This window comes from Podarcis cretensis, assembly GCF_951804945.1.
Source record: "Podarcis cretensis genome assembly, chromosome: 2".
Classification (NCBI taxonomy): Eukaryota; Metazoa; Chordata; class Lepidosauria; order Squamata; family Lacertidae; genus Podarcis; species Podarcis cretensis.
The window spans coordinates 98,628,336-98,656,235 of NC_137171.1; the positions used below are offsets into that span (position 1 = coordinate 98,628,336).

A 27,900-nucleotide genomic window follows, 5' to 3' on the forward strand; every position below is an offset into this window, starting at 1 on the left:
CATCTGTCTCCAGTTTCTTTCAAGCTTCCGCTTGAACCCCTGCCAGTCAGAGCCTTACACGGAGTCAGACCATTGTCTCATACAGCTCAGTATTGTCTTCTCTGACTGGCAATGGCAGAGCTAGCTAGAGACACAATCAGTCATAAGGGAAATCACCTGTGCACTTGATTGGAGTATTATTGCCCGCACAGTTCAATACCTTGGCATTGAAAGCAATGGCCAAGCCTGAACCCTGATGCAAATTAAGGCCTGCCTTTCTGTAAAGGGATGCGGGTGGCTCTGTGGTCTAAACCACTGAGCCTCTTGGGCTTGCCAATCAGAAGGTCGGTCGTTCATATCCATGCGACAGGGTGAGCTCCTGTTACTCTGTCCCAGCTCCTGCCAACCTAGCAGTTTGAAAGCACACCAGTGCGAGTAGATAAATGGGAATCACTGCAGCAGGAAGGTAAACAGCGTTTCCGTGCTCTCTGGTTTTCATCACAGTGTTCCATCGCACCAGAAGCGATTTAGTCCTGCTGGCCACATGACCCAGAAAGCTGTCTGTGGACAAACGCCGGCTCCCTCGGCCTGAAAGCAAGATGAGCGCCGCAACCCCATAGTCACCTTTGACTGGACTTCACCGTCCAGGGGTCCCTTACCTTTTACCTTTTCCTTTTCGCTGAGCTCTTGCTCCCGTCAGGATTCCTCACCACCAGCACCACCCAGTCACTGAAAAGCCTTTTATGTGGGATGGGAACAAGAGCTCCATTTGCACAAACTCTTCAAACATCAGGGGTTAACAGAAACCCTTCCAAATTGAAGGAGGAAACAGATATGTTGGAAGCAGCAAAGGTCCTTCATGGAAATGGGAGTGTGTGTGTGTGTGTGTGTGTTCCAAAAGTACCATTACAGGCTGACTTTCCTTCATGATGCAGCTTGAGTGAGAAGAGGTCATCTGGCCTCGTATCTCCATTACTGGGGAAGGACTGTGGTGGAATCGTTTTAGATTTTCCCTTTGGATGCCAAACAGGCCCTAACGCTGTGTACACCCTGCCAAAGGCCTCCTTCTGCCCATTCCCTTCTCTGCCACGATCCTAAAGAGGTTAATCTCTTATTCTTACGGAACATGCTAAAACAAGAGAAATGGAATTTATCCATATTAAACATTGGCTTGGCCCATTTCCCCTCAGGTTTGCACGCACGTATATCCACACCATCCACACCAGATCTCAGTGTGTCTAAAATGGCTGGAAATTGTGCTTGCATGCCTGCTTAGCACAAGGGATAGGAGTCCTGGATCACAGAACATCACCCAGGATGCTGACTGCCATCTAAGGTGTCAGCTTGACACTTGTTTTTAAATGTGGCCATTGATGGATGGATGATCTGGGTATGAAGCAAATATCCTCCTTTTCTCTCTCCAAGGCAGGCGTAAGTTCAAATCCCACTTTCATGTCAAGTTTACGGATACAGCTCTTTACATATGCAAGGAGGCTGCTTTTCCCCCTACCCCCTACCCTTAAATCTAATGTTATGCTTCTGAATACAGAATTTACCTAAGTAAATAATTATTTTTAAACCTAAGATTTAGGCAGCATTAGGATTTGATGTTATGCTAATGTTTGACAATTACTAAATGTGGGTATCAGGCAGTATTTTTTTTTAAAGTTTAATTTAAAGCAATTTGACATGGAAAGGTTATTACTTTAGTTGCCAATAAAAGCTGTACTTTTAACATAAGTGTACACTAGACCCTAGGGTATGTGACTATTATCTTTTCTGCAATTATGTGGTGTTCTACATAAATGCTAAAAAAAAAAATTAGAAATATCAAAAGTATGAACTTAGATACAATATAAAAAAAAAGTTGAATAGATAAAACCAGAAAGCAAGTTGACATGAACATAGACAGGTTGAGGTTTCCCCCTAGAGGTAATATTTGGAAAATCCTGTAGCATTTCGGTTAATACATGAATTCAGATTTTAAAATTGGCAAAAACATAAACTCTGGTCAGAGTGTTGCTTTGTCTTGTAAATTCGTAAAAACAGACCGTGAAATATGGATGAATCTGTCATGTAGGCATCCTGATATCTGTAATCAAGTCATTTCCTTTCAGCAACCCAGAGTAAGGCAATCCTTTACATTTTACCACATCCCCTCTCAGTTTTACTGGACAACCAACTTGGCAAAGAGCTCTGATGAATTCAAAAACTTGCTCACTTTTTGGTGGCATCTTTGTAGCCATAGATTGATTCTTCTTGTATCAACGCGATGTGTAAATTTTGCTGGCATTCCACAAAAGCAGGGCTTTTTTCCCCGGCTGGAACTCAGTTATGAAACCTCTCTGGTGGGCACCATTGCCATTATAAGAGAACAAGGGTTTGTGGTGAGTTCCAGCACCATCCAGCCTTAGGTGAGATGGGTGGTGACTGAGACAGAAATTTCTTGGTTGTGACACCCAGCTTCTGAAATTCCTTCTGGGACAGCTTACCTGGTCTTTTCAGTGCCAGGCAAAGGGCTCTTTATTTCCCACGACACCTTTAACACTGAATTGCACTGTTTTATTTCTGTTGTTTTGCCTGCTGCTATTGACTGTTGTATTATTTTAGCTAGCTCTGGGGACTAGGAAGGGTAAAGGCGGTTGTGGAAGAGGAGGCAGGCCCTCCCAGGACCCTGAACAGGACTTCAATCACCTCACTCTTGGTCGCATCCAGTTGAACAAGAGCGCTCACTTTCGAAGTGAATTCATGTGACATCCCTAAAACACTGATCTAAAGCGACTTGGACAGGGGTCGGGGGAAACTTACATCAGATATCTGTGGAGTAAGTGGACAAATCCTGCAAAGGACTGGTAGCTGGTTAAAGAACAGTAAGCAGAGAGTAGAACTAAATAGCGAGATGTTGGCTCAACCCTTGGTGCTAGATGACAGCATTTATTGTGAAGGGACAAAGGGAAATCACCCCTGCCAAAGCAATGCCCCTTTAGCCTTCTTAAAGAAGCAGTCGGGGTTGTGGTGGATAGCTCCATGCACATCAATGCATATGTGAAGAAAGGAGTTCTGCTCCCTCCCCAATGCTTGATTACACTGAACCACCTTTAACATTCTAATGCCTGGTTTGGGGATTATTGTTTTTTTGGAACAACTTGGTGTCATCAGCAATAACTCCATATTATTAACACCAGTCCAAAAGGAATCAATCCCAGTGCAGAGCTTTGGAGAACCCTGCTTCGTACATCCCTCCGTTATGAGAACTGATTATTTTCTAGGCTACTCTGACATATTGGTGAAGGTATGCCCCTCTCCTGTACCCATGAGGTTGATCCTTTACACAAAGGTTTATGATCTATAATCCACAATTTGGGGATTTGGAAGCCCCTTGTAGACTGCAGTACGGTTGTTTCTACTTAGTTCAGAAAATGCTGCGGTGTTACAGACCTGTTGGCATATTTATAGCTCAAGGAGCTAGTCCAAAAGATTACTAACCAATACCACTTTACCCGCCATTACTATGAAGAAGTATATACTCAAAGAATATCGTCGGTGGAGGAAGGGAGAAGCACCATTGATTTGAACAGAAGGACTAAATTATATGGTCTTATGACTACAATGTGATTCATATCATAATTTTGCCCCAGATGTTTCCAGTTTGAAAGTCGGAGAAGTCATTATTGGACATAAAAGGTTGGTTCACAGTCTGCTTACTCCATAGTCTTTCCACTAGGTCTGGAAAAAAATAAGGCTTTTTTTCTTATTATTATTATGCCAATTGCAAATGGTGGCTTATGTTTCAAATTAGCTGAAGTTTGTTATTTTCCCCTCTTAGGTAGGGTCTAAAACAAGCTGTTCACAAGAGGTCCAGCCACAGTATTACAAGTCCCCCTAGAATTAGTTGGAAGAACTCCTGATGAGTTCACTCCTGTTTGTACATTAACCTTGGGATGAAAGGCCAGCCACAGTCATGTGAGAATCAAACCAAGTTTTCCAAAGCATGACACAATTTGATGGAAGTGTACGGGGCTCACAGAAAAATGTTTCGTGAGCCCAGAAAAACAATGAAAAAGCTTTAAGTTTTTAATGGTTCCACTTGAAGAATTACTAAGAGGTTGTTGACTCCAGAGGCCATACTGTAATGTTTGGATGAAGAAACGGGTCAGGGAAGGAAGAACAGCCAACTCAGCTTGTGATGGGCAGTAGAAAGTCATGAAGGTGGGTGGAAAATTAGGCTAAGAATACAGCTCATCTGCCCCCCTCCATATCAGCATTTGCTGAGAGCAAAAATTAGTATCCCAGATGAATGTTGGTGTTTGCATAGGACCGTGTCCATAAATTCGTCAGATATACAAAATTTTATGCTAAGAAAATATAAACTCCACATTTATAGCAGTAAAGGGCAATGGAAGGGCCACTGTGCCCTGCAGATGAACAGCTTTCCCCACCATTTCTAGAGCTATTGCCAGCCTACAGGTGCATCACAAGTAAGGATGCTTGAGGAATTTGACCTTGTAATGCAACTGATCTCATCCTCACTTCCTAGACTGAAATCCGGACTAGAAATTAGTTTATCCCCCAGCTATCAGCCTTCCTAAATATTTTGCTGCAGTTCTCAGCACACCTGCAAAAATCAGAGCTACACTTTAAAATGTGTGTTTTGAAAGACACTATGTTTAAAAATGTGTATTTAAAATGCAAACTTTGTGCAGCGTTTTTTAAAATGGGATGCAGGTCAACGCTGGGCAAGAATACAGAAGACAGCACACAGTTCTTCCACTGCCTATCTCTGCATTATGGTGCAAGGGAAAGCGTGCCACTGCTTACAAAATGTGGTCTGAGCATGGAGCACCACCAGAGCAAATAAAAAATGACAATATCAAAAATGAATTAGATAAAGTGATTTTAATTTTGCAATGCAGAATGCAATCCCAACACCTTTTAGAGAAATTGCTGGAATCATTTCCACTTAAAGACAAAATCCTGCTGCAAGAATAACTTAGCATTTCAAGCATTTCTCTTCCCACCCCCTGTGCAATCCCCCCCCCTTATATTTGACATTACAGCTGCAGTAGAAGTATCAACAAATTTTCTTGATTAATTGAAGCAGTAATTTAGCAAAGATTCAAACACAACATTCAAGCTGGCAACAGGATGTCTTCTCTGTTGGCTAAAATATAGGATCCTACTTTATTTTTATTTTTTTAAGTACAAAATTATTTGCATAGTGGCAATCTGTTTACTCCACTGAACTGAATGTGTCGATAGAGGGGAAATCTCTCTCTCTCTCTCTCTCTCTCTCTCTCTCTCTCTCTCTCTCTCTCTGTGTGTGTGTGTGTGTGTGTGTATGTCTGTGTGTGTGTGTGTGTGTGTTTACTAGTACAGCATTCAGCCTAGGGCAGATTTTTTTTTTAAATAAACAAACCTCCACATGCCGACTTTTGTTAAGACAAGAGCTGCTGTAGATTGGGTCTAAAATAGCAGTTTGGAAATTAAAAGCTGTATTTTGGGGAGGAAGGAATTAATGGACAATGTCAAGAGAGAAGCTGAACACTCGTAACTCGTGCAGAACTGCAATGTGATCAGGGGAGTCTTTCCTGTGTGCCTGTCATTCCTCCGCATGCATTGAAAGAGCATTTCCATTCCTTTTCTACCATAAGCTTTGCCCTCCTTCAATGACTAAGTTGTGGCCAGTCATATAATCTGAAGCTTCAGATGCCAAGTATACGACGGCAGCTTGCAAGTCTGTCACTCGAGCCAGCCTTCCGGCTGGGATGTCCATGAGCCAGCACTGCACAAGGGGTTTCAGCTCCTCAGAATGGATGAGTGGTGTTTCAACAATCCCCCTGTATAAACATATAAGACACAAACCGGCTTGTTATGGCTTCTTTCTTTCTTTCTTTCTTTCTTTCTTTCCTTTGCAGCACAAAATTGCAACAATACAAAAATAGCCCTGGGGGTACTTTTCAAACGAAGGATGAGAAAGATTCCAAACCTCCCTGGCTAAAAGCCACCAGAAACTTCAAACATGATTCCCGTTAAATGTCTTTCTAATATAGTTTTTATGTATCATCATTGTGTCCTTCATTTATTTCCACATTAGCAATACATTATTTAGCATAACGTCCCAATTGAAAGATTTGCCTCACAAACAATCACATCATCTAAATTGAAAGTGACTTGCGAGCGTTTACCTACAAATAGATTTTTTGGAACTGGACATAGCAATTATTCTATTCATTAGGAGACACTGCGAAAGGGGGTTTACAATATGTTCAGCGAATGCAGGCGGTTCACATGCTATCATTTCAAGAGTAAGGCATAACCATTATTTATTTCTTTTCTAATTTTAGAATAAAAGTTCACGTTCGCTAGGACTTTTCCCGAGAAGAAAATGTCAGTTAGTAAAAAGCTTGAAGGAACTGGCTCCTATTGTCTTCCAGCTTAGACACCTTCTCTGCAATATGACAGAGAATTTATCAGGAAATGTTTGCATATATATATCAACCCCCCCCCAATATATATATATATATATATATATATATATATATATGAATGAGAGCCAAAGAATCCACAGCACTCCATAAACACTTGGTGGGTGTTTAGGGCTTTAACAATAACTGATTTGTCACCCTCCTCCTTAGCAACATATTTGTATTTTGAGAAATGTTATAATTCTCTCCCCCCCAGTTCCTGTATAAATATATTTACATAACTGGGCCTAACAAGAAATTACATTTAACTTCTCAGAAATGACAATAACTAAAACCTGAGCTGCCAATTCCACTTCATTAGTGTGGTAGAAATGCATTCCAAATGTTAATAAAAATTCCAACATGCTGATAAATTAGTGCTTCTAAGGAACATGTGACACCTTGGTTAACATATTCAACCTCAATTATATTTCTCTTCAGCACCCTGTTATCTGGAACCTTTGCTGGCAATCAGAGGTGCTGTTTTTCAGCGGCCAATTTTCTAGATAATGTAGCTTATCAACACTGTGGGTAAACTTGCCAATGAAATCAGACTGCACTGAACCACACACGCGCTAATTGCATCTCTTTTTTATGCATATTTACAGACTGTCACTTCAAAGAAATCAGTGGCCCATTGAGGCAGCCAGTTAGCTGGAAGAATTGCCTCTTGCAAATGAAAATTAGCAAACAAGCTAGTGATAAATATGAAATGAACAAAGTCTCGAAATGCCGTTTTGTTCTCAAACTTCATCCTCATCCCAATTTATGCTTCCAAAGAAACAGGGTTTAGAAACACTGAATTCTGGGAACTAGAAACCCCCGCCTTGTACTTTTGTTTTAAAAGAAACTCTTACGATATTGTTTAATGGATGTGGTTCAGACTTTGCTCTCTTTCTCATATACATGTTTTTAAATGTTTTAATTCTTTTGCTTAACCGGTGCACTCTTCCACAACCCGACTTTCTTTTCAGTCTGAAACTGACAATAAACAGAATAGCTATTCAGAAATAATACCACACAAGGGCAACACGATTGACCTCTGGCACTATCCTGCATTCCAAAGTAATATTATAATCACAATATTATTTTCCCTAAGTAGTTCCCTATCCCAGTCTTCTCAACCCCTTGACTCTAGCACATGTTTTCTACAAAAACAATTTGATTTTTCAGTTGCAAAAGAATATCAACAGGCTTATCATTTACTGTTACTCAACAACATTTCCCCCGTATATATTAGACACATGCACACACACACACAAAATATGAAACAATACTAGGCTTGGGTCGCACTGATAATAATGACAATAACAACAATAATAATTATTATCAGAATGTGCTAGGTGCTCTAGGGGTAGTGACGGATGATCCAAAGAAGGCCAGCCCTATTATTTTATTTTACTTTTAGTAGACATTTGGAGACTGGGGGGGGGGGGCAATCCCATTTTTTCAAGCATTTCCTGTGAATCTCTGATTACAATTCAGTACCAGCTTTATTTGCAAATGTTAGCAGGGTGTGGCCTTAGGCTTCATGCTACACCATTTTATTTTCTATTCATTAGAAACTAGATAAAAAGTCTGACTTTGATCATTTAAACCCGATCCAAGATGCATCTCTTTCTATATGGAGATATATTCAAGAACCAATTGTGTAACAAATAGATCGCTCAGTTTGTTTACCTTTTCACCAAACAAAAGGTTTTTTAAAAAATAAAATAATTGAATGGGTTTATTCAAATGAGGAATATCCACACAGAGATAATTGGTGGGGTGTATATGTGTGCAGTGATGCAGTTTGGTAATTTTAGACTCTGGAATCAAGGGGAAGAGCTCCTATTAATTCTGCTGAGTATGGCCCTGAACGTCTGCCTGAAAGTCCAATGGCACCCTTGCTGGGGGGGGGGGGGGGGGGACACAGTCATCTCTGACAAGTCTGTCTACCCAGCAGTGTGTATAGCGGGGAGAAGAGGAGAGCAAGCTTAGCTTCTCCCCAAAACAAACAATACTGGGCGGGAGGTTTCTGCAGTAAGATCTTTGCAATTCTTCACTGGGGAACAAAATAGGATGAAGTAGGACTACTTGAATGAAACTTTCCACCTCTCTCCATTTAACAGGCTAAAAGGATCGTCAAACCTGTCCATCCATTATAGTCCTCTAAATTTTTCCTTTTCCAATCTTATATTCAGTTCCCCACATTTCCACAAGGTTTTGTTTTTTTAAAAAAAAACAAAACCCTCATGAACGTTCATCAGCATTTTAGTGTGAATTATTCCCCAAAAACACATTTTTTTTGTATGCAGTTTTGACAAACGTACACATTTTTGCAAGCAGTTATTCTTATTATACTGCCTTTTAATACGTTGTTTTCACTGCTATATGCATTTTTAGAACAGAACAGAACAGAATAGAATATCTATATTTATTGTTTGGTTGTCGAACTGCCTCACAAAATTCAGACAAGCGTGCATTTTGAAGGATAGCTGTGTTTGGTTCACACATTGGTTCAAAATATGTGAATTAACTAATTTCTCAGTAAAATAAACACAAAATTCAATTTCGTCCTTAATAGCAGGACAACAACCAGCTTTCTGAAAGGAAGGCCTCGGAAACCCTCCTGAGCATACAGAAGTCCTCTGAATAGCGCTGCAGCCATTGCCTCCAGGCAAATAAAACCCAGCAAAACTGAAATTTCTGAAGTTAATTGTGATATTCATAAATTATAGAGCACGGTACCACATAGTAGAACTTAGGCCTTTCGTTTAATTATGCTGGCGGTGGGAGGAAATTGAACGTTTTATACTAAAGACAGCATAATTTAGGACTGTTCTGGTTTGGAAAAATAAGCAAACGAGAAAAATAATAACAACAACAACAACATAGTGGCTTGTAAGCACGCTTTTGGGTTCTTATACAAATATTAGATATGCCCCAGTATACTGCACATCTTCTGGGAGAGGCTCGGTGCCAAGATGGGCAATTTAATGCTGGAGATGGAAAAACCCTTTTAGGCAAATGTGCGTTGGCTCTTAACCATTCTGAGCGGTGACAAGTGCCAAGGCGTTAATTCTCTGCCTCATCTGGAATGCAATGCTGTTGCATAACAATGGCTTATCACACTATCTAGGTTCCCTTCACGGGAGATGCAGAACTGACATTTCGCTGCTGACTGTGGGTTGATTTAAGATTCAAGTAGCCTCCAAACAATCCCACACTTTATGCCAGTGGATATGTTGGTCTTTGAGTGCCCTGTTTATCAGCTGCTCCCTTAGAATGCTTGCAAGAGTTCTTCTCCCAAAGTGTGTGCATTTGTGTGTTTTGGAGAAAGGGGTTTCCATCTGTGTATAAGTTGATTTCTTTCAGATGAGTTATTAATTTGAATGATTTAAGTACACTTCAATTACTCAGGAAGTGTTTAATCAGTAAAACCCACTTAATTGGGACATCTCCCAAGAAACTACATAAAAGCCCAGAGATATTTAAGAGCAACTGCTGTTGCTTAATGGGGATGGTAATGCTGGTTAATTGGGATGCCTTTAAGTGATAGGGCTTTGCTTGGTTCTTCCCTCTGGTGTCCTTTTATGCCAGTTAATATACAGCGGAACCTTGGTTCCCAAACTTAATCCAGTTCGAGTCTGTTCGATTCTCGAAACAGTTCAGGAACCATGGCGCGGCTTCTGATTGGCTGCAGCAGCTTTTTTGCAGCCAATCAAGAAGCCAGGCGTTCGGCTTCCAAAGAACATTAAAAAACCGGAACAATTACTTCTGGTTTTCGTTCGTTTGGGAGCTGAGGTTCCACTGTACACACAAAAACTTATTGCCCACCCCCCTGTCAGTGTGAAGATGCTTCATCCTACCCTGAAAACTTCAGCATTCCAGATCTCTTGCAGATTTTGTTGATCCAGATTGGAGAGCAGTGTTTGGATTGCTAGAATAAGCATTCGCAATCCAGCTGTTCTCAACTGGCCTTGTCATTCACATGTTAACACAAGAACCGAAGGTGCGCTTCCAAAGGAAGCTTCAGCTGTATTTATGTATGTACCTAGCCACAGCAGCAAGGGATCTTTATGCATGGACGTGGAAGGAGGGAAGAATATCCTCAAAGGAAGAATGGCTGGTAAAAATCATGGAATATGCAGAAATGGCAAAACTGACGGCTCTGATAAGAAACACATTTAGAATCTTTCAAGGAGGACTATATACTTTTACTGTATTTAAAAAATAATTTTCCATATGTGAAGTCCACAGCAGGGTTTGAAGTTTAAGAAAAAAAAATAGAATATACTAAGAGGATGAAACTCGATAGGATGGATTTTTAAGACGCAATCGTGTATAATTATGATTATAAACATGGGTGAGTATTTTGGAATAAGCATTATAACTGCTGAGTGATCAAATGTAAGTTTGAATTGAAAAGAAAAAGAAAGTGTAAAAAAAAAGAGAGAGAGCTGTAGAGAACATTATGGCGTGATGGAATTCCATCACGACGTGATCATGGGCTAACTGCGGTGAGAAAAAAGCAGCAGATGTTACCAACGATGGAGACCACAGTCAGTGGTTCACAAGAGCACAGAAGCTGGTTTGATCACAGAACCATAGTGAGTAAATGCGGTTGGTTTCCTGGAAGTGTGATTGAGTGGGCAGCCTCCATAACATGAATTCCGTCTACAAAGTTATTCATGCCCACAAACCAATCTCCTTCCAACTCCCAAACCCAGATTTCTCTCAGACCAGGAATGGGAGAACTGTATCCCTCCAGATGTTGTTGGACTACCACGGCCTTCATACCTGACCACTTGCCATGCTGATGGGAGTTGGAGTCCAAACCAACATCTGGAGAGCCCCTGGCTCAAATTTTCTGGGTTTTGAAGCTAACTGCCTAGCCCAAACAAAAACCGCACAATATCCTCTTTACACCACATTCACCCACCCTTCTGGGGATCCTAGGAAACCCAAATTCAAAGTGTTGGTGCTGACCTTTAAAGTCCTAAATGGCTTTGGCCCTGTATAACTGAAGGAATGTTTCCCGGACACCGAGGTCCAGCTCCAAGGGCGTTCTGGTGGTACTCTCATTGCAAGAAGTGATGTTACAGGGAACCAGGCAAAGGGCCTTCTCAGTAGTGGCGCCCTCCCTGTGGAACACCTTCCCATCCAATGTCAAACTGATCAGCAACTACACAACTGACCCATCTGAAGCAGCCCTGTATCAGGAAGTTTTTAATGTTTTGCTGTGCTTTTGATTATGTTGGAAGCTGCCTAGAGTGGCTGGAGCAACCCAGTCAGCTGGGTGGGGTATAAGTAATTAATCCTCCTCCTCATCACCCTGGTCATTTAGTTTGGGAGGCCCTATTGTTATAAAAGTGACGCCATGCTTTCCTCTTTATCAGCCTGTCCAGTCTTCCCCCATCCCTGCACTATATCTACCACTAATTGTGTGCCGTATATTAGGACATTTCTGTTGTTTTATGCATAACTGGAAACAAAACATAAATGCACAAGCAGATATGCATTAGTTAAGATATATGCATTAGCACTTTCATACTGCAATAATTCTGGCAATTAGATATTTGCTAAAGGAAGCCTTAGGCACCGACACAGCAATAAATATGGATTCTCTTGTAAAATTTAGTTCAGGAATGCATTTCCTTGTGGAGCTGGAGTCTGTATACTTGCTAAAACCCTGTAGAGCTTTAAAAAAATGTAACACATAGGGAACAGTGCATGCAGGGCTCATGTATTCACTTATCTAATACAAAACTGTGAAACATGTGTCAAAACTTCTGCCAGTATAGCTATTACAGCCAGGGTAAAAGAGCTAATCACTTCAAAGTGCTTGTTGTTGTTGTTTAGTCATTTAGTCGTGCCCGACTCTTCGTGACCCCATGGACCAGAGCACGCCAGGCACTCCTGTCCTCCACTGCCTCCCGCAGTTTGGTCAAACTCATGTTAGTAGCTTCAAGAACACTGTCCAACCATCTTGTCCTCTGTCATCCCCTTCTCCTTGTGCCCTCAATATTTCCCAACATTAGGGTCTTTTCCAGGGAGTCTTCTCTTCTCATGAGGTGGCCAAAGTATTGGAGCCTCAGCTTCAGGATCTGTCCTTCCAGTGAGCACTCAGGGCTGATTTCCTTCAGAATGGAGAGGTTTGATCTTCTTGCAGTCCATGGGACTCTCAAGAGTCTCCTCCAGCACCATAATTCAAAAGCATCAATTCTTCGGCGAACGGCCTTCTTTATGGTCCAGCTCTCACTTCCATACATCACTACTGGGTAAACCATAGCTTTATCTATACAGACCTTTGTCAGAAAGGTGATGTCTCTGCTTTTTAAGATGCTGCCTAGGTTTGTCATAGCTTTTCTCCCAAGAAGCAGGGATCTTTTAATTTCGTGACTGCTGTAACCATGTGCAGTGATCACGGAGCCCAAGAAAGTAAAATCTCTCACTGCCTTTATTTCTTCCCCTTCTGTTTGTCAGGAGGTGATGGGCCCAGTGGCCATGATCTTCGTTTTTTTGATGTTGAGCTTCAGACCATATTTTGCGCTCTCCTCTTTCACCCTCATTAAGAGGTTCTTTAATTCCTCCTCACTTTCTGCCATCAAAGTTGTGTCATCTGCATATCTGAGGGTGCTTATTGCCTGTTAAATAATGGAGGCCCATCAACAGGAACACAACAATCTTTTTTAAAAAATAATAATAATACAGGTAGGCATGTTGGCCCATATGCAAAATTCCAAAACTCATCTTACGGTGACACTTTTATTAGACCAGATGGCAACAACTGTGCAAGCTTTTGAGTTCAACAGGTCTCTTAATCAGGCTAGATGGCAAACAGAGCACTTGGGCTGGTGATGGTGGGGAAACAGCAGGAGATTGCAGACGTTCCATGAGGCTCTTTTGGACCTTTGTGCTTATCAGGTTACACCTAGGCCCTGCTGGCATAAGGGGTTCACCTGGTGGGGCAGAGCTGCAATACTAGCTTTCCCACAGAGGAGTCGCTGTGGCTTACTGGGAGGGAATGGTGGTGCTTGGGGTGTATGGGTGCACTGGTGCGAGTGTAGTGCTTCTGATGAGTGTCAGAGGCTCCACTGATGAGAAATCAGGTACATGGGGTATCCCTGTCACCTAGGTCCACCTCCATCCTGAGACAGAACATGCAGGTTCCTAGATAGGTGGAAAACATGACTCAAGAAAAACTGGACGGTCTTCATATCAGCAAAAGTGGATATTAATTTTAAGTGGTGTGCTAAGCCAAAACGAAATTGTCAAAAGCCAAACTGGATGGCTTCACCGAGCCTTTGTAGAGAAGGTTCCCTCCGAAGTCCTATCTGTAAAACCCTACTTTCTCTAATTTAGGATTCTGCTGTTGAACACCTCACTTCACTTGTTGGGTTTTTTCCAAGTCACATAAAGGTGGCCTTGTTGATCAGGCAAAGGAGAAGATGGTGTCCCTCCCACTCCAAAAATATATAGAAGCCCACCAGAGTCACAGTTGAATTTTACTTTACACTGATGACAAGACAATGTCCTCCAACATGCTGGAGGCTACAGGGGGAGCTTAGGGGGAGCCCAGGGCACGTAGTGCGGCACACACAGCTCAGGTACCCAATGTGGAAGAGAAATGTGTGTGTGCGCATGCACAGACACATGCACGAGTCTTGTATTTTTCCTTTTCAGAAATTCCTACCTTTAAGCCTTCAAAAAATAGGTAAAATGCAATTGATAATGAATATATTTCATAAAAAACAAAAAATATACCGATGTGACTTGTAATTGCTACCGCCGAATGGAATTTCAATGATGGTAGTATAATGACGTCCCTTTTAAAGTGCCTGTATATTTGTCTGAGGTAAAAAGAAGGGTGAGGGAGGGGGACTGGAAGGGGGAAAATATTGTCTGTTAAGTGTCAAACGCCTTTTCTTTTACCACAGAAGACTTGGACAGTAGCAATGAAATATTTCACCTGGGAAAGAAATGTTAAAAACCACCCTTCACAAAATTAGAAAACCTGTTATCAAATGGCATAATCTTTTCAAAAATCCCAGAACATATACAGCAATAGAGAAGACTTTTTGCTACGCACTTGGCATTGGTGTTATGCTTGAGAGTATTCCCCCCCCCCCTTATATAAGGAACTGAAGTTTTGCTTTCTTACATTTTCTTGAGAACTTCATCACATTCATCCTTATTTCCTTATTTCCTCACACATACCCCAAACCCTACATGTTACTTACGGAGAAATGCAGTTCACTCTCACTCCTCTATCAATCCACTCCGTCCCCAATGTCTGAGTTAACTTTACAACCCCGGCTTTCGAAGCATTGTAAGCTAATTGCTTCTGTGGATGAGGAACTGGGTGGTTGGGAAGGGAGAGAGATAGAAATTTAATTATTACTTCTCGACAGAAAAAGAGTAAATAAAAACTGAGACAGTTATTTGTAGAGGTTTGGAAATCAGGCAGGCATACCTTTCCATTGTATTATCCTGACTTTTGGAACAACATATGGAAAATGAAACAACTGCAAACAGACCCCTCAAAAGTACCTACATTTTAGTGTTACATATAGCAAACCTATATGCTATTTAAAAGAGAAAGCCACTGCGTTCAGTAAGACTTATTATTCCCATGTAAGTGTGTGTATCATATGCCAGCCTAAAACTTATTATACCTGCAGATGCTTATTAAAATTAAAACTCAACCTATAAAAAGGTAAACAAGCACAAAGTTATAGAGCATGGGTAGGCAAACTAAAGCCCGGAGTCCAGATCCGGCCCCATCGCCTTCTTAATCCGGCCCGCAGACGGTCTGGGAGTCAGCGTGTTTTTACTTCAGTAGAATGTGCCCTTTTATTTAAAATGCATCTCTGGGTTATTTGTGGGGGCATAGGACTTTGTTCATTTTTTTCTCTCCAAAATATAGTCCGGCCCACCACATGGTCTGAGGGACAGTGGACCAGCCCCCTGCTGAAAAGCTTTGCTGACCCCTGTTATAGAAGATCAAACATTTATGCAGATATTGGTACACTTCTGTCCCGGAAATGCCAATCTCTCAAAGCAACTTGACTGGTTGGATGCTTTTTGATGGGGGGGGGGGGGGAGGGGGCGAATGCACACATGTCACATGTCAGTCAGAAACTAAAATGATCGGCTTTGTTAATTATAACGTTCATGCTTACAAGCGACTTTGGTATATTCTCCTCCTCCTTGCCCCTTTCCTTAAGCTGATATACCTGCAAAAAGACAGCTTATTTTTAGCAACCAAACCATTCTTGTGACATTTTAAAACAGAGTTTAGCCCCCACCAGGCAGTATCTATGAAAAGTGCCTATGAATTGATTTTAGAATGAATTGATTTTAGAATGAATTGATTTTAGAATGCATTTCAATTAATTGATTGAGATTTTATGTAAACTGTGTTACTTTAATTGTTGTTAGCCACTCTGAGCCCGGCTTCGGCTGGGGAGGGCGGGATATAAATAATTTATTATTATTATTATTATTATTATTATTATTATTATTATTAAGAAATTTAAAAAAAAAAACCTGAGAGGGAAATAGGACCATATTATTGGTCAATTCATAATTAACATGAATTTGTCGACAAGGAGGTATTTTAGACCCATTTTTTTGTAATGCACATACAGAACTTTTCAAAGTGCAGACCGTCATCCCACCCAGAAATACCCTTTTTAGTAATCTATTCTTCATCTGGGCTATTTTTATTCCCTTCCCCTCAATTTTATTCTGGCGTTCATTCATTTGCTTCAGTATTTCCATGCTGACTTTTAGGGCCAAGCCCTTGCAAGGCAACTTAAATAAAACTGTCATAAAAATCATTAAGAACAGTGGCTTAAAACAGCAGTGTTTTGAATAATACACAGGTGAGCAACATATCATTGCAACTGAGCTAAAACAATTAAATCATTTTCAATTAAAACAATTAAATCAGTTTCAGAATGTTGACAAGTATAAGACATATTTTTGTTTAATTGTTATTTCGATAATTATTGGGGTGGGTGCAATTCTGCTACAGATCACAAGTCTGTAGAGTTTAACCATGATCTCCAGTAGTGCTCAACCAGATCCCTGCATCACTACATTCCCCAGAAGCTCCATATCAGGCCACGAAACACTCTGCAAATTTTCTTTTTTCAGTTTTTCTTTTTTTAATTACAGTAATAATAATATGCTTAAATGGTTGGAAGTGTGGTAAGATTTAGGATTTTTTATTTCTAGAAAGAATAAGAAAATACAAATAAAAGGAAAACAAAAAAAAGCCCCACAAATCAATAGTTAAATTATTACTGCATGTCAGAGTGGTTTTCATTTAATTGGGAGCAGTCCTATAACAAAGTCAGGAGAATTTGACCAAATAAACGAACTTAGTAAAACAACATTTTAAAAGGCTGTAGCAGATTTATCCTTCCAATTCATGTATTTTGCTTGCCTGCCTGCTTTCTTGCCGGTTTCTTAAAATCAACACGGTGGAAAAGAACGTTTTTGTTGAATTGTACAAAAGCATGTAAAAACATACCACATCTTGAAATCACTTAAATAGACATAAGACTGTAATCCTAGCCAGCCGTTGCCTCCCTTTTTCCACTGCATAATAAAACTTGATTAATAACGATTTTTAAAAAAGAATCCCTTTGCTTTACAACAGAGAAATCATTTTTACAGACCCAACATATTTATTCAATAAGCTTTCATTACAAATATTTTCCCTCTTTTTGCTGTTGTTTGGTCTGGCATACCGGCAAGCAGCACTCCATGTGGGCTGGAGAAGAGGAGAGGAATCTAATTTCTTGATTAATTACTCTACTCAAGATCCAAGTTACATACAACTTTGGTAGTTAACCCCATCGCCCTTGCAAAAGTAGCACCTGCTAAAGTTTCCAAATATGCCTGTTTATGATAAATTACTGCATGTTTGCTTAAAGGGGCCAAACACTTTTGCATCTTTCCCATCTGAGAGTCTTTGTTTCCAGAAAAGCAGAAACTTATTTATTTATTCAGCCAGTTCTCTGACCTCTAATTATGAACAGACCTATCAGGTGGCTTCCTGCAGTGCTTATCATACATTTTATAGGAGAAACTTTTGAGACTTCTTCCTACTTCATCCCACCCTTGACAGCATAAAAGTTTGTTATAGAGATGGAAAAATTTGTCAATTCCCATTTCTCCCAGTTTCTCATGTTTTCAGTCTTAAGTTCTGTTCTCTTTTCCACATTTCTGCATCACTTTGCTTATTTATTTATTTTTAAATCCTCATTCAATAGCATTCTATGAATATACACATTTCTGTAGGTCATTTTGCCTGACATTTGTACAAGCAATCTCCCCTAATATAATGCATTCTATATGTTCTTTTCAGCAACATACACATTTTTTGCACACATTACTTGTCTGGAAAACCGTGCCACAAAATTCAGAGACGTGCAAATTTCGAAGGACGGTTTTGTTTCCGTTCGTGTAGCGTTTTAGAAATTGCAAATTTGGGAGGTTAGCTCTTACACCGCATCAATTATTATCAGTGATACAGTCGGGGGGGGGGGAGCTATGAAAGGAAATCTCTCCTTGTTGAGTGAGATGATGTGTATGCTTCGAGCTGTGCAGCTTGCAGAACAAAACTGGAAATTGGGAAGAAGGACCGTGCAGAAGGTCCCAAATCCTATCTCCAGTCGAAAGGATCAGATAGCAGGTAAGGCAAAATACCGTATTTTTTGCTCTATAAGACTCACTTTTTCCCTCCTAAAAAGTAAGGGGGAATGTGTGTGCGTCTTATGTAGCGAATGCAGGCTGCGCAGCTATCCCAGAAGCCAGAACAGCAAGAGGGATCACTGCAGCGATCCCTCTTGCTGTTCTGGCTTCTGAGATTCAGAATATTTTTTTTTCTTGTTTTCCTCCTACAAGAAGGTCTTGTGGTCTGGTGCGTCTTATAGAGTGAAAAAATACGGTAATTCTGCCTGGGGTCATGGAGAACCACAACTTGTCAGAGTGGTCAGTACTGCCATAGACAGCCAGCTAATCTGATTTGATCTAAGGCAGCCTACTTTGTGGGAAACAGCCATGCTTAAGTCATTCTCACTATTTCTGATGCTTGTACTGGGAGTGCCGTTTATATAGCCCAAATGGCATCATGAACATAAAAGAAGGAGGTACCAGCAGACTTGGAGGAATCTTGAGGTTTAGGGGGAGGGAAAGTCCTCATGGCGGGAACACCCTAAAACATCCGAATGAGGATTGAATTTAGGGGTGGGACTTTCCAAAAATCTCAATGTTATGATTGTCTGCATGGATTCTTTTCTTAATTCTCATCTCACAGCTTGGTCTCAATTACAAGGGAATTATTCCTCCCTGGGTCCTTTAAAAATACAAACATATTATATGCATTATTATGTGTATCATTATAAATATAATATTACACACATATTTCATACATATACCACCCCGGTTTTCCTAAAGTAACCAGCACATAAGTAAATATATACAACAATGCCTATAAAAATACATAAGGATTAATTCCTTAACGCTGCAGAAATATAATACCACATGTGGTTTGACTATTTCATACTTTTTATACTCTCTGCAGGTACCCGTATTAAACTGTCTTAGATGCCTCCTAGAAAACTTTTTTATTTGAAGAAGCCTACCCAAATACATAATTTAGACTTGTATTTTAACGTATGCTATTTTACCTATGTGTTACTGCTACTGGTTTTATGCATTTAGAGGGTTGTTTTCGTTTTAATTGTCTTACAAATCTTTCCAAATAAACAAATAGGAGATGTAGTTTGCAAATAATTCCCCATATAATGTGCCAGAGTGGCAACCCAGTCAGATGGGAAGAGTAAAAACAAAAACATAAGAATAAGAATATTTAAATAGACTTCAAAAACAAAGAAACCGACAGTTTGCAGGTGGCTTAGACATAAGCAGGCACTCTGTGCAAAAGGCAGTCCAATGTGGGCAAAGCTCACCAAATCCCATATGTAAGGGCATAAAGCAAGCCAGTGTAAGTTAAGCCAGTGTAAAGATACACCAGATATACCAGAGTAGCTGCTGCTCTGCCTGAGTCTGGCAGAGGGAAAACAAGCCTTTTTAAAGCAGTGTTTGATGCTGGTCATGTGACCAAGGAGAAAGTATCCCCATGGTCCACAAACAGCCCCTTTTAGGGACTTAACACCAGGCTCAACTAAGCCAGATTTGGCTCACCTGGGATGAGCCCGTTATGCTGTCATATCGTTGGCTGAGCTGGGGTTGGGGACCGTGCCAATTTCAGGTGCCATCTTGCCGGTTTGGGGCGAGATTTCTCCCCAAATCACATGAAACCTCGTGCACTCTGCAAGCTCCCATGCAATGATGACGAGATCTTGCCCGAAATCAGCACCAATGTCGGTGTCGCTTCTCCGCCTCATCCTAAGGCCTACCGACAGCGTTGCCTTCTCAAGGGTTTTGGCTGCTTGAGGCATTGGCCTCACTATTCCTAATGGGTGGGCCGGCCCTGGACTTCAAACTGGCTGAGCCAGGGAACAGAAAACAAAGGGAATGAAAGGGAGAGGATGGAATCCTGACCTCTGCACTCCACATAGCAACACTTGTGACACACTACATGCATTTCTGAGTAGTATTTTGTCGGGATTGATATCTGAGAACCCACTCTTGCAGAGATATGACATTAAGAAGATAAGAAAAGCCTTGTTGGATCAGGCCAAAGGCCCATCTAGTTCAGCAACTAGATCCCTATAGGATGCCCCCAAGCACTGGTGGAGGAAGAGGAATGTGGGGGCAGCGCACCGCCCCCGGCAGCGCAATCCCGGTGGGGTGCCATCGCAGCTGATCCCCACCTGCGCTGGGCGCCACGCCCTCGCAGACAGTGTGCCACACCCCCAGGATGTGCATCACACCCCTGTGGACGGTGCATCATGCCCCCAGGATGAGCACTGTGCCCCTGGGGTGCACGCCAGCCCCGCCCCCACCTGCTCTCCGCCCCCCGGTGCCGGAGCATGAAGCTCCGCCACTGCCCCCAAGCAGGACCCAAAGGCTTGAATTTATTGCAAACTTGAATTTTTAAAGTGCTGTTTGTTTTCCAGCCGAACAGTGAGCTCGTTTCCAGTGCTGCAAATTTAGGCAGAAACGTACTTTTAAATTAAACATTTCAGAGCAGAGTCGAAAAGAGATCAATGAATCACAGTGCTGAAAATGCCCTTCTCGCGCTTTTAATATTATTAACAGGATCTCTAATCCAGTCGTATTATGGCAACAATGATATCAGTAAATTGTTTCTGGAAATGATTTTTCAGCAGCAGTGGATTACTCTGAAAATGTCGGTTCAGCTCAGAGGAGTGCCGCTTTGCTGCTTTCGTGAAAAATAATGGTGTTTGAAAACATCTCTATATTACCCTAAGCTGTTTTGCCTTCCCAGAATTCCTGAGAGCTGTCTTGAAATAGCTGAAGGGGTGCTAGTATAGAAGATGGAGTGTGCATGCTCTCGCTTGCTCCAAAGGACCAATGGGTGGAGGAGGCAGCGGTGGCCAGCACTAAAAGAGGATTGGACAAATTCATGAAGGATGAGACTATCAGTGACTATAAACTATGATGGCAAGGCTCTACCTCCAGAGCTCGTGGCAGCATGTATTCTTGTGCTTGGGCCCTGCTTTTGGGTTTCCCACAGGCATCTGGGTAGGCACTGGGAGAACAGGATGCTGAATTAGAAGGGCTGCTGGCCTGATCCTGCAGGCTCTTCCTATGTTTGCGGGTTCTCCCAAAAGTAAGAGTGGGAACACAGTGCCTTGGGAGATGGTGGGCTCTCCTTCACTGGGAGCACTTAAGCAGAAGCTGGATGACCATCTAATTGTGATTTATCCTGCATTGCTGATCCTGCAGGATGTTGGAACCGATGACAGTACAAGATCCCTTTCAACTCTAAAATCATTACTATTCTCTCCCCCCCCCCCAGCTCCAGTTCTTCAAAATTTGGCATTATAATGTTCATAGTTGACAGACTTTGCCACAGTTGGAGGTCCTGTTTTGAGCCTCAGCTCTCTTTAGGTCAATGGATCTCAATGCATCATGAGGCGTTTCTAGGCTGCTCTCTTAATAAGAGCGAGAAGCTATTTATGCTGGCCTGACACAGAACGTTTAAACATTGTGAATGTCTAAACGTGATTCCTTTTCAGAGAATGGAGTCTAAAATGTTTGCAAGATCTTCTACTTTACAGATGCCTTTGACTTGACTAGCAAGTCCTTAGTGACTCTCTCCCTTATGGCTTTGGAAATGCACACTTTTCACCTTGAGAGAGAGACAGAAAGCTAAGCCTTTTTAGAAGGCTCTGGCTGAAAACTGAAGCATATTGGGTACCACTGCTTACTTGAGGAATCTGATGTATAACCAGTGTTCATAATGCTTGTGTTTGCTTCCAATAGGCTTTGCTTGTATATTTTTAAGTAAACATATTACATGGTCTCCTGCGCCTTTATAATCCAAATGTAATGGTTTTGTAGTCCTGCCACTGAATTTCACACCAGGATATCCTAAAGAATAACACTCTTATGCTGCTCATTCATTATGCATTCATTTCTTTCCCATCTCTAGCAATTAGCTCCCAAAGACTGTTTCTTTTCCTTCTCTCCCTTTTCCAAACTTCCCAGAAGCTATTCGGTAATCTAGTTAGTAGCCAACACGGTGCCCTACAGATGATGTTGGGGACTAGAGCTCCCATCAGAACCAACCAGCTGAGAATTCTTCTTTGGCTCAGGTTAAAATCTATGCAGGTGAACAATTCAGGGGTCATAATGCTCAGGGGATTGCTGGGAGAAAACAAGTCCAGTGGCGTCATTATGTTTGAGACGGATCCAGTGAGTTGCTGCCAATTAGGGAAAGACCGTACTGGTCTACATGGATCAGTGGTCTGACTCAGAACCATCGCTGTGCCCAATTTGACATTCTGCAAACGACATTTAATTAATTAATGGTCCTCTGTGAGCAGCCTTTAACATGGCTAGCCCAAAATCCAAAAGGACAATCCACATACAGACTCTGTAACCTGAGAAATGGATGAGCCGTTGAGGAGAATGAGGAATATCAACGCTGGAGTAATGCAGTCAATGTCTGGCCTCTCTAGTCTAAATCACCAGGCCTACTGTTCTTCAGTCATTTGATAAGGAAAGTTCATCCTCGATTCTTTTCCTCCTTACTTAGGGAACACTTACTACCAGTCCAATGGTGTCTAAATTGCCAAGGTGTTAAATGGCCATTTTGTAATCTATATTCACAATGCATTTTCAGCCATTGGCCTTTCAGCCTAACTGCAAGCCACATGCATCATGCAGCCCAGGCCATTGAGCATTGCTGCTGTGCAATCTTCATTCCTGCAGACATTGGTGCAGGGAAGAGACTGTGCTAGACCATCAAGGGGTCATGTTTTATACCTGCCCTGCCCCTGCCCTCTTCCTGAGACGCTTACAAGGAGGAACTGCTCCCTAAGGATTTACTCCTGCTCTCTCTGACATTTTTGTGGGGACTGGCCTTTGCCAGGACCATGGATTTATTTGGACTTCAGTCTTTTTTTTATTTTTTAAATATACATTAAAAAGGTTTGCATTTTGTTGACTTAAACTTTTGAAGAGTACATTTTCCCTCCTTGGATTTTATTCTCGTGTGTGAACCTTTGTGAGCTGCCTTGAGAACCCTTTTGGCTGAAAGGTGGCATGGAAACAAGCTCTAACTATCGCAATCCCATTACTTCAAATAGGACTTCTACAAAAGCCATAATCAAATCTGGTGCACTGTAGACCTCAGCCTTCGCTTTCCATCACGTGTTCTGGGTCAGGTATTGGAGAGATCACCGTTTATTGTACATTACCACTGAACAATAAACAATATAGGGAATGCATTTATTTATTTATTTACTTTAATCCCTACAGGACTTGATATTGTCCTAAACTGAGACCAGTATTTTCCTCCCCTTATTTTAAAAAAATGACCTTATTTTTTGTTTGCAAAAAATGCCTTCCACTTGGGCAAGAGCGACATCTCTGGTATTAAAAACCGTTAAGTGAAACAGCTGGTAAAAGCACTTGAAAAAAAAATTAACAGCAACATTATAAATGCATTTTTCCCCCTGAAGAAACAGTTAAAGTTACTAAGTAATAAACTGAACAGAATGTCATAGAATGTCAAACTGGGCACAGTAAAAATAAATGTTATTCCCAAGGAAAATAAAAAGACTGCATATTTATGTAACATTCAGCAGATGGACATGATATTAATATCGAGCTTTTCAGTTGCACTTCTATAGCTACTGGATTTCTCTCTCTCTCTCTCTCTTTCTTTCTTTCTTTCTTTTTTTTTTTTTTTGCCTAACTTGGCAGCCCACAGGCACCATTTGATTTTTGGATTTGGACAATCCTGCAACAGATGTCCAGACCAATAAAACAAATTCCTAAAGGGCTACGCTTAATTTGTGTAATTGATCAATTTTTGTTACATGGGCCTCAATTCACCAGCATGTAACTGCCTTCCAGATTAGCTCTGCAGTTGGGATTTCGTTCCATATGTTGCAATAGTTTATTGGCTCCTTGACGACGTGTCTGATACAACAGCGCAAGTGGGGAGACACCTGTTGGCAAGAAGCATCAAATAGAACAATTGGTATTAGAGCAGAGGCAAGAGAGCCCAGCTGGCACACAAGGGTACACTCTCAGGCATGGGCCCAAGGCTGGGATCGGAAAGGTCATTGCCAATAACAAACAAAGACCATCTTCCAAGGCCAAATGGGCCTGGATAGACAAGGCGACAGGGCAGAGGGTGGGTACAGACATGGGTGTGAATCAGCAGATGTAAGTGTGGCCCAATTTGGCTCTAAGAGCTAAAGCTGAGGTAGCTCTGATGCACAGCCTGCACACATCACACCCGGAATAAGGCAGGAGGCTGCCTTTTGATGAGTCAGACCACTGTGGCGTCTGCCGTTTGAATATGACTTTTGGACTAATGTGAAAATCCACACAGGACTACAACAACGTTCATTTCAACTCACTTGTGGAGACTTTCAGAGATTATAAAGAAAGGGGAAAAATACAATAACAAGAAAATTGAAAGATGATTTGTAAAGGAAAACAACAAAGAGATGAATGGACAGAACTGTGAACATCAAAGCAGCAGAAAGATGAGAGGATTGGACCCTTTCTGAGCTTGAAGCATGGGTACCCCTAACAAAAATTTAAAATTCGGTTTTGTAATTTGGAACTAATGTGATTTGATTGGTTTGTCAATAAAAACTATTTTTTTAAAAAAATGAGCCAGTCCACTGGGTCCATCTAGCTCAATATTGTCCACATTGATTGGAAGAGACTCTCCTGGGTTTCAGGCAGGGGATAGTCTCAGCCTTGCCTGGGGATGTCAGGGATCAAACTTGGTACCTACTGAATGCAAAATGTCCTGTCACTGAACCATGGCTCTTCTCCTTCTGGAACCAGGAGCTGGCCTAAGGATATATCAAATTGTCCGAGCAATTCAAAGGACGATGCTGGAGACCAATCAGAGCTCAATTTCCATATACAGGGTGGCTCTCCACCTGCAGTATTTCGGAGCTGTTCTCCCCACTATATATAGAATGGAGTAGTAGAACTATGGATTCCAGCATGTCAGCTTTAAGGTGGGTGTTAAAATATTTATTATTATTATTATTATTATTATTATTATTATTATTATTATTTATTAATTATTATTATTATTACAGTCGTACCTTGGTCAACAAAGCTTTGCTAGTCGAACGTTTTGGCTCCCGAACACCGCAAACCCGGAAGTGAGTGTTCCGGTTTGCGAACGTTCTTTGGAACCCAAACGTCCGACGTGGGTTCCAATTGGCTGCAGGAGCTTCCTGCAGCCAATCGGAAGCCACGCCTTGGTTTCTGAATGTTTTTGAAGTTGAATGGACTTCCAGAACAGATTCTGTTTGACTTCCGAGGTATGACCGTATTATGTATTTAATTTATATACTGCCCTCAAGTTCTCGAAGCGATTCACAAGATAAAAATACAGGATAGAAGCACAAAAGAGGTAGTTGAAACAAAACAAAACAATAACCCCATGCTTGTATGACTTCATTTCTTATACTGCATAAAAAACTCTCCAAGTGCCATGAAAACAGCACATTAGGCAGAACTCTACACTGTTATGCTCATTCCATACTCTTATAGGAAGCTTCTCACATAAGAGAACTTTTTTATTAAAAACTAAACTATACCTAACCTACCTGCAGCCTCCAGTGCTACATTTCAGAATCCTACCATTTACCACATCATTCTGCATAATGGGTAGATTGGCTGTGAGCTTCCTGGGTGCATCGTGAGGTGGAAACATCCACCAACCAAGGCAAGGAACTTGAATTCCAGTCCTGTATATAAATGGTGAAAGGATTAACACGCCTTTCACTCTGAGGGTGAATGTAGATTACACCCAACACCTTTCTTACATAATAAAATGTGTCAGCTTCAGAGGGCTTTAACCCCACCTCCTTATAGGAGTAATAAGTGCTCTAAAATGGAGAGGACAGATAAATGTTGAAAAATGATATCAATAAAATTTTTGTAGTACATTTTCCCTAATACAAAATGTCAGTGATTTACTTCTGCGCAATACAGGTTTAATTGATTCAAATAGCATCGGCAGTAATTAAAATATGGATTCTGAAGCACAACTGTTAGCTCTCATCACTCACCTATTAAACTTGCCATAGATGCTGTGTTAATTATCTTCCCATATCCTTGATTCAGCATAATGCGGCCTGCAGCCTGTGATAGAAATTAAAGGAAAGACCAGTGACCCCTTTTGTGATTCCGCTAATAATGACATGATAATAAATTAGTACTCACTTTTCAGAAGAGTTTATGTGCTAACTAATTTTCCCCTTCTCTAAAGTGCTTGATGTAAAAACTTGATATGGGGGAAATGGTTAATGCGGGAAAGTTTACGTAGCCATTTTAGTACACTCCCAAACTGCAGCTCCCAAAAGCCGTCAGCAAATTTGGGGTCTCTGCTTTAAGTCCTTAGAGCTGATGCTGAAAATATTAGCTTGAGTTTTTGTATCATTAGTAAATGTAAGATGAATGAAGCATTCCCCCGTCCCCCCAAAAAAAATCTGTATCCATTGCACTGGTTGTAAGCCCAATTCAACTTGCTGGTTTCTAAATGTTTGTAGGCCACATGATTTGAAGGGCCACCTTTCCCCCCCTCTTTTTGAGAGGTGGGGACAGATTGAAGAACTCCCTTCCAATTGAGCTGTGCATGGTCTCATTCCCAAGTGTTAAATGGATGTATAAAATACACCTCTTTAAGTCTGCCTTTTATAATTAAATCCTTTCAAAAGAGCTGGCCCTGAAGGGAGAGTTTTTGAGTTCTGATATTAAAGTTTGGCTGTTCTTTTAAATTGTGCTAAAATGATTGTCTACATTGCTGCCGTTGATGCTTAGTTTTATATTTCGCTATATTGAATTTGATATTCTCATGGATTTAGGAAAGAGAAATCAAGAAAAGACATAATTTAATTTAATTTTGAAGTGTTTATCACCCACTCTTCAATGAATGTTTTCAATCTCTGAATGAGAGTTCCACGGCAATTCCTTACATGTCTAAACCATGCTTTCTATGTTTGTAGCTTGGACTGTAGATCTTAAAACCTCCAGAAGCTGAGCCATAGCAGTGGGATGTTCTGTTACTGGTCTGTGCTTCTATACGCTTCTGCTCTAATGGATAGTCTGATCCAATGAGATGATTATGATATTACTGAATGCTAACAAGAGGCGATTCCAGATGGAAGTTTATTGTGAAATCGGCGCCGTTCTTGCATTGTCCACATGGCATCATCATCACAATGCCAGCCTGATTTTTTTTATTTATTTAACATTTAATCTAGAGTTCCTCTTGGAAAAACTGGTAAGTAACAATAGAGCAATTTTTGGGTGGTGACATTTTGGTGAGTGGTCTCTATAGCCACATCTGTATTTTTGTTTGTGCCTCACCTGAGCACAGTCAGCCATTTTGTTTTTAGTGAACCAAATGATGCAAGCATGCCTCCCTCCACCAATTGCCACATACCAAAGGCATTTTATTTATCATATCATATCATATCATATCATATATCATATTATTATATTATATTATTTCAGAGTTTCAACCACTCAGACAGGAGTAGCTATTCTATCAAAATCTCAACACATTGCGAGCGACTATGTTGCATATTGTGGTCAATATCCAGTTAAGTAATTCTGTCAGCTCACGGATTTCTTGCTGTACAAAGAACCTACTTTCCCTCCCTCTCCCTCAATCATCCTGTAAATCTGTTCTGGGGGTTACTGCAACCCCACAGAGCAAATCTGGAGAGGATGAAGAGCACATGAGGAGAGATGTCCCTTACGGCGGTCAACTTTGCAACCTTGATGTTATCAGCACCACACTCTAGCC

At 41.1% G+C, this 27,900-nt stretch overlaps 1 protein-coding gene across 1 annotated transcript in view; it reads right to left on the minus strand.

Annotated features, from left to right (window-relative positions):
* Positions 1 to 5,337: 5,337 nt before the first annotated feature.
* LOC307208607 (uncharacterized protein) overlaps positions 5,338 to 27,900 on the minus strand; it is a 50,247-nt gene continuing 27,684 nt past the window's right edge. Inside the window, exons 9-11 of the mRNA XM_079963392.1 lie at positions 26,159 to 26,231; positions 14,672 to 14,789; positions 5,338 to 5,816 (exon numbers count right to left, since the gene is read on the minus strand). Coding sequence (XP_079819518.1) covers positions 5,621 to 5,816; positions 14,672 to 14,789; positions 26,159 to 26,231 — 387 coding nt within the window. The 3' untranslated portion in view covers positions 5,338 to 5,620. The remainder of the gene's footprint in view (positions 5,817 to 14,671; positions 14,790 to 26,158; positions 26,232 to 27,900) is intronic.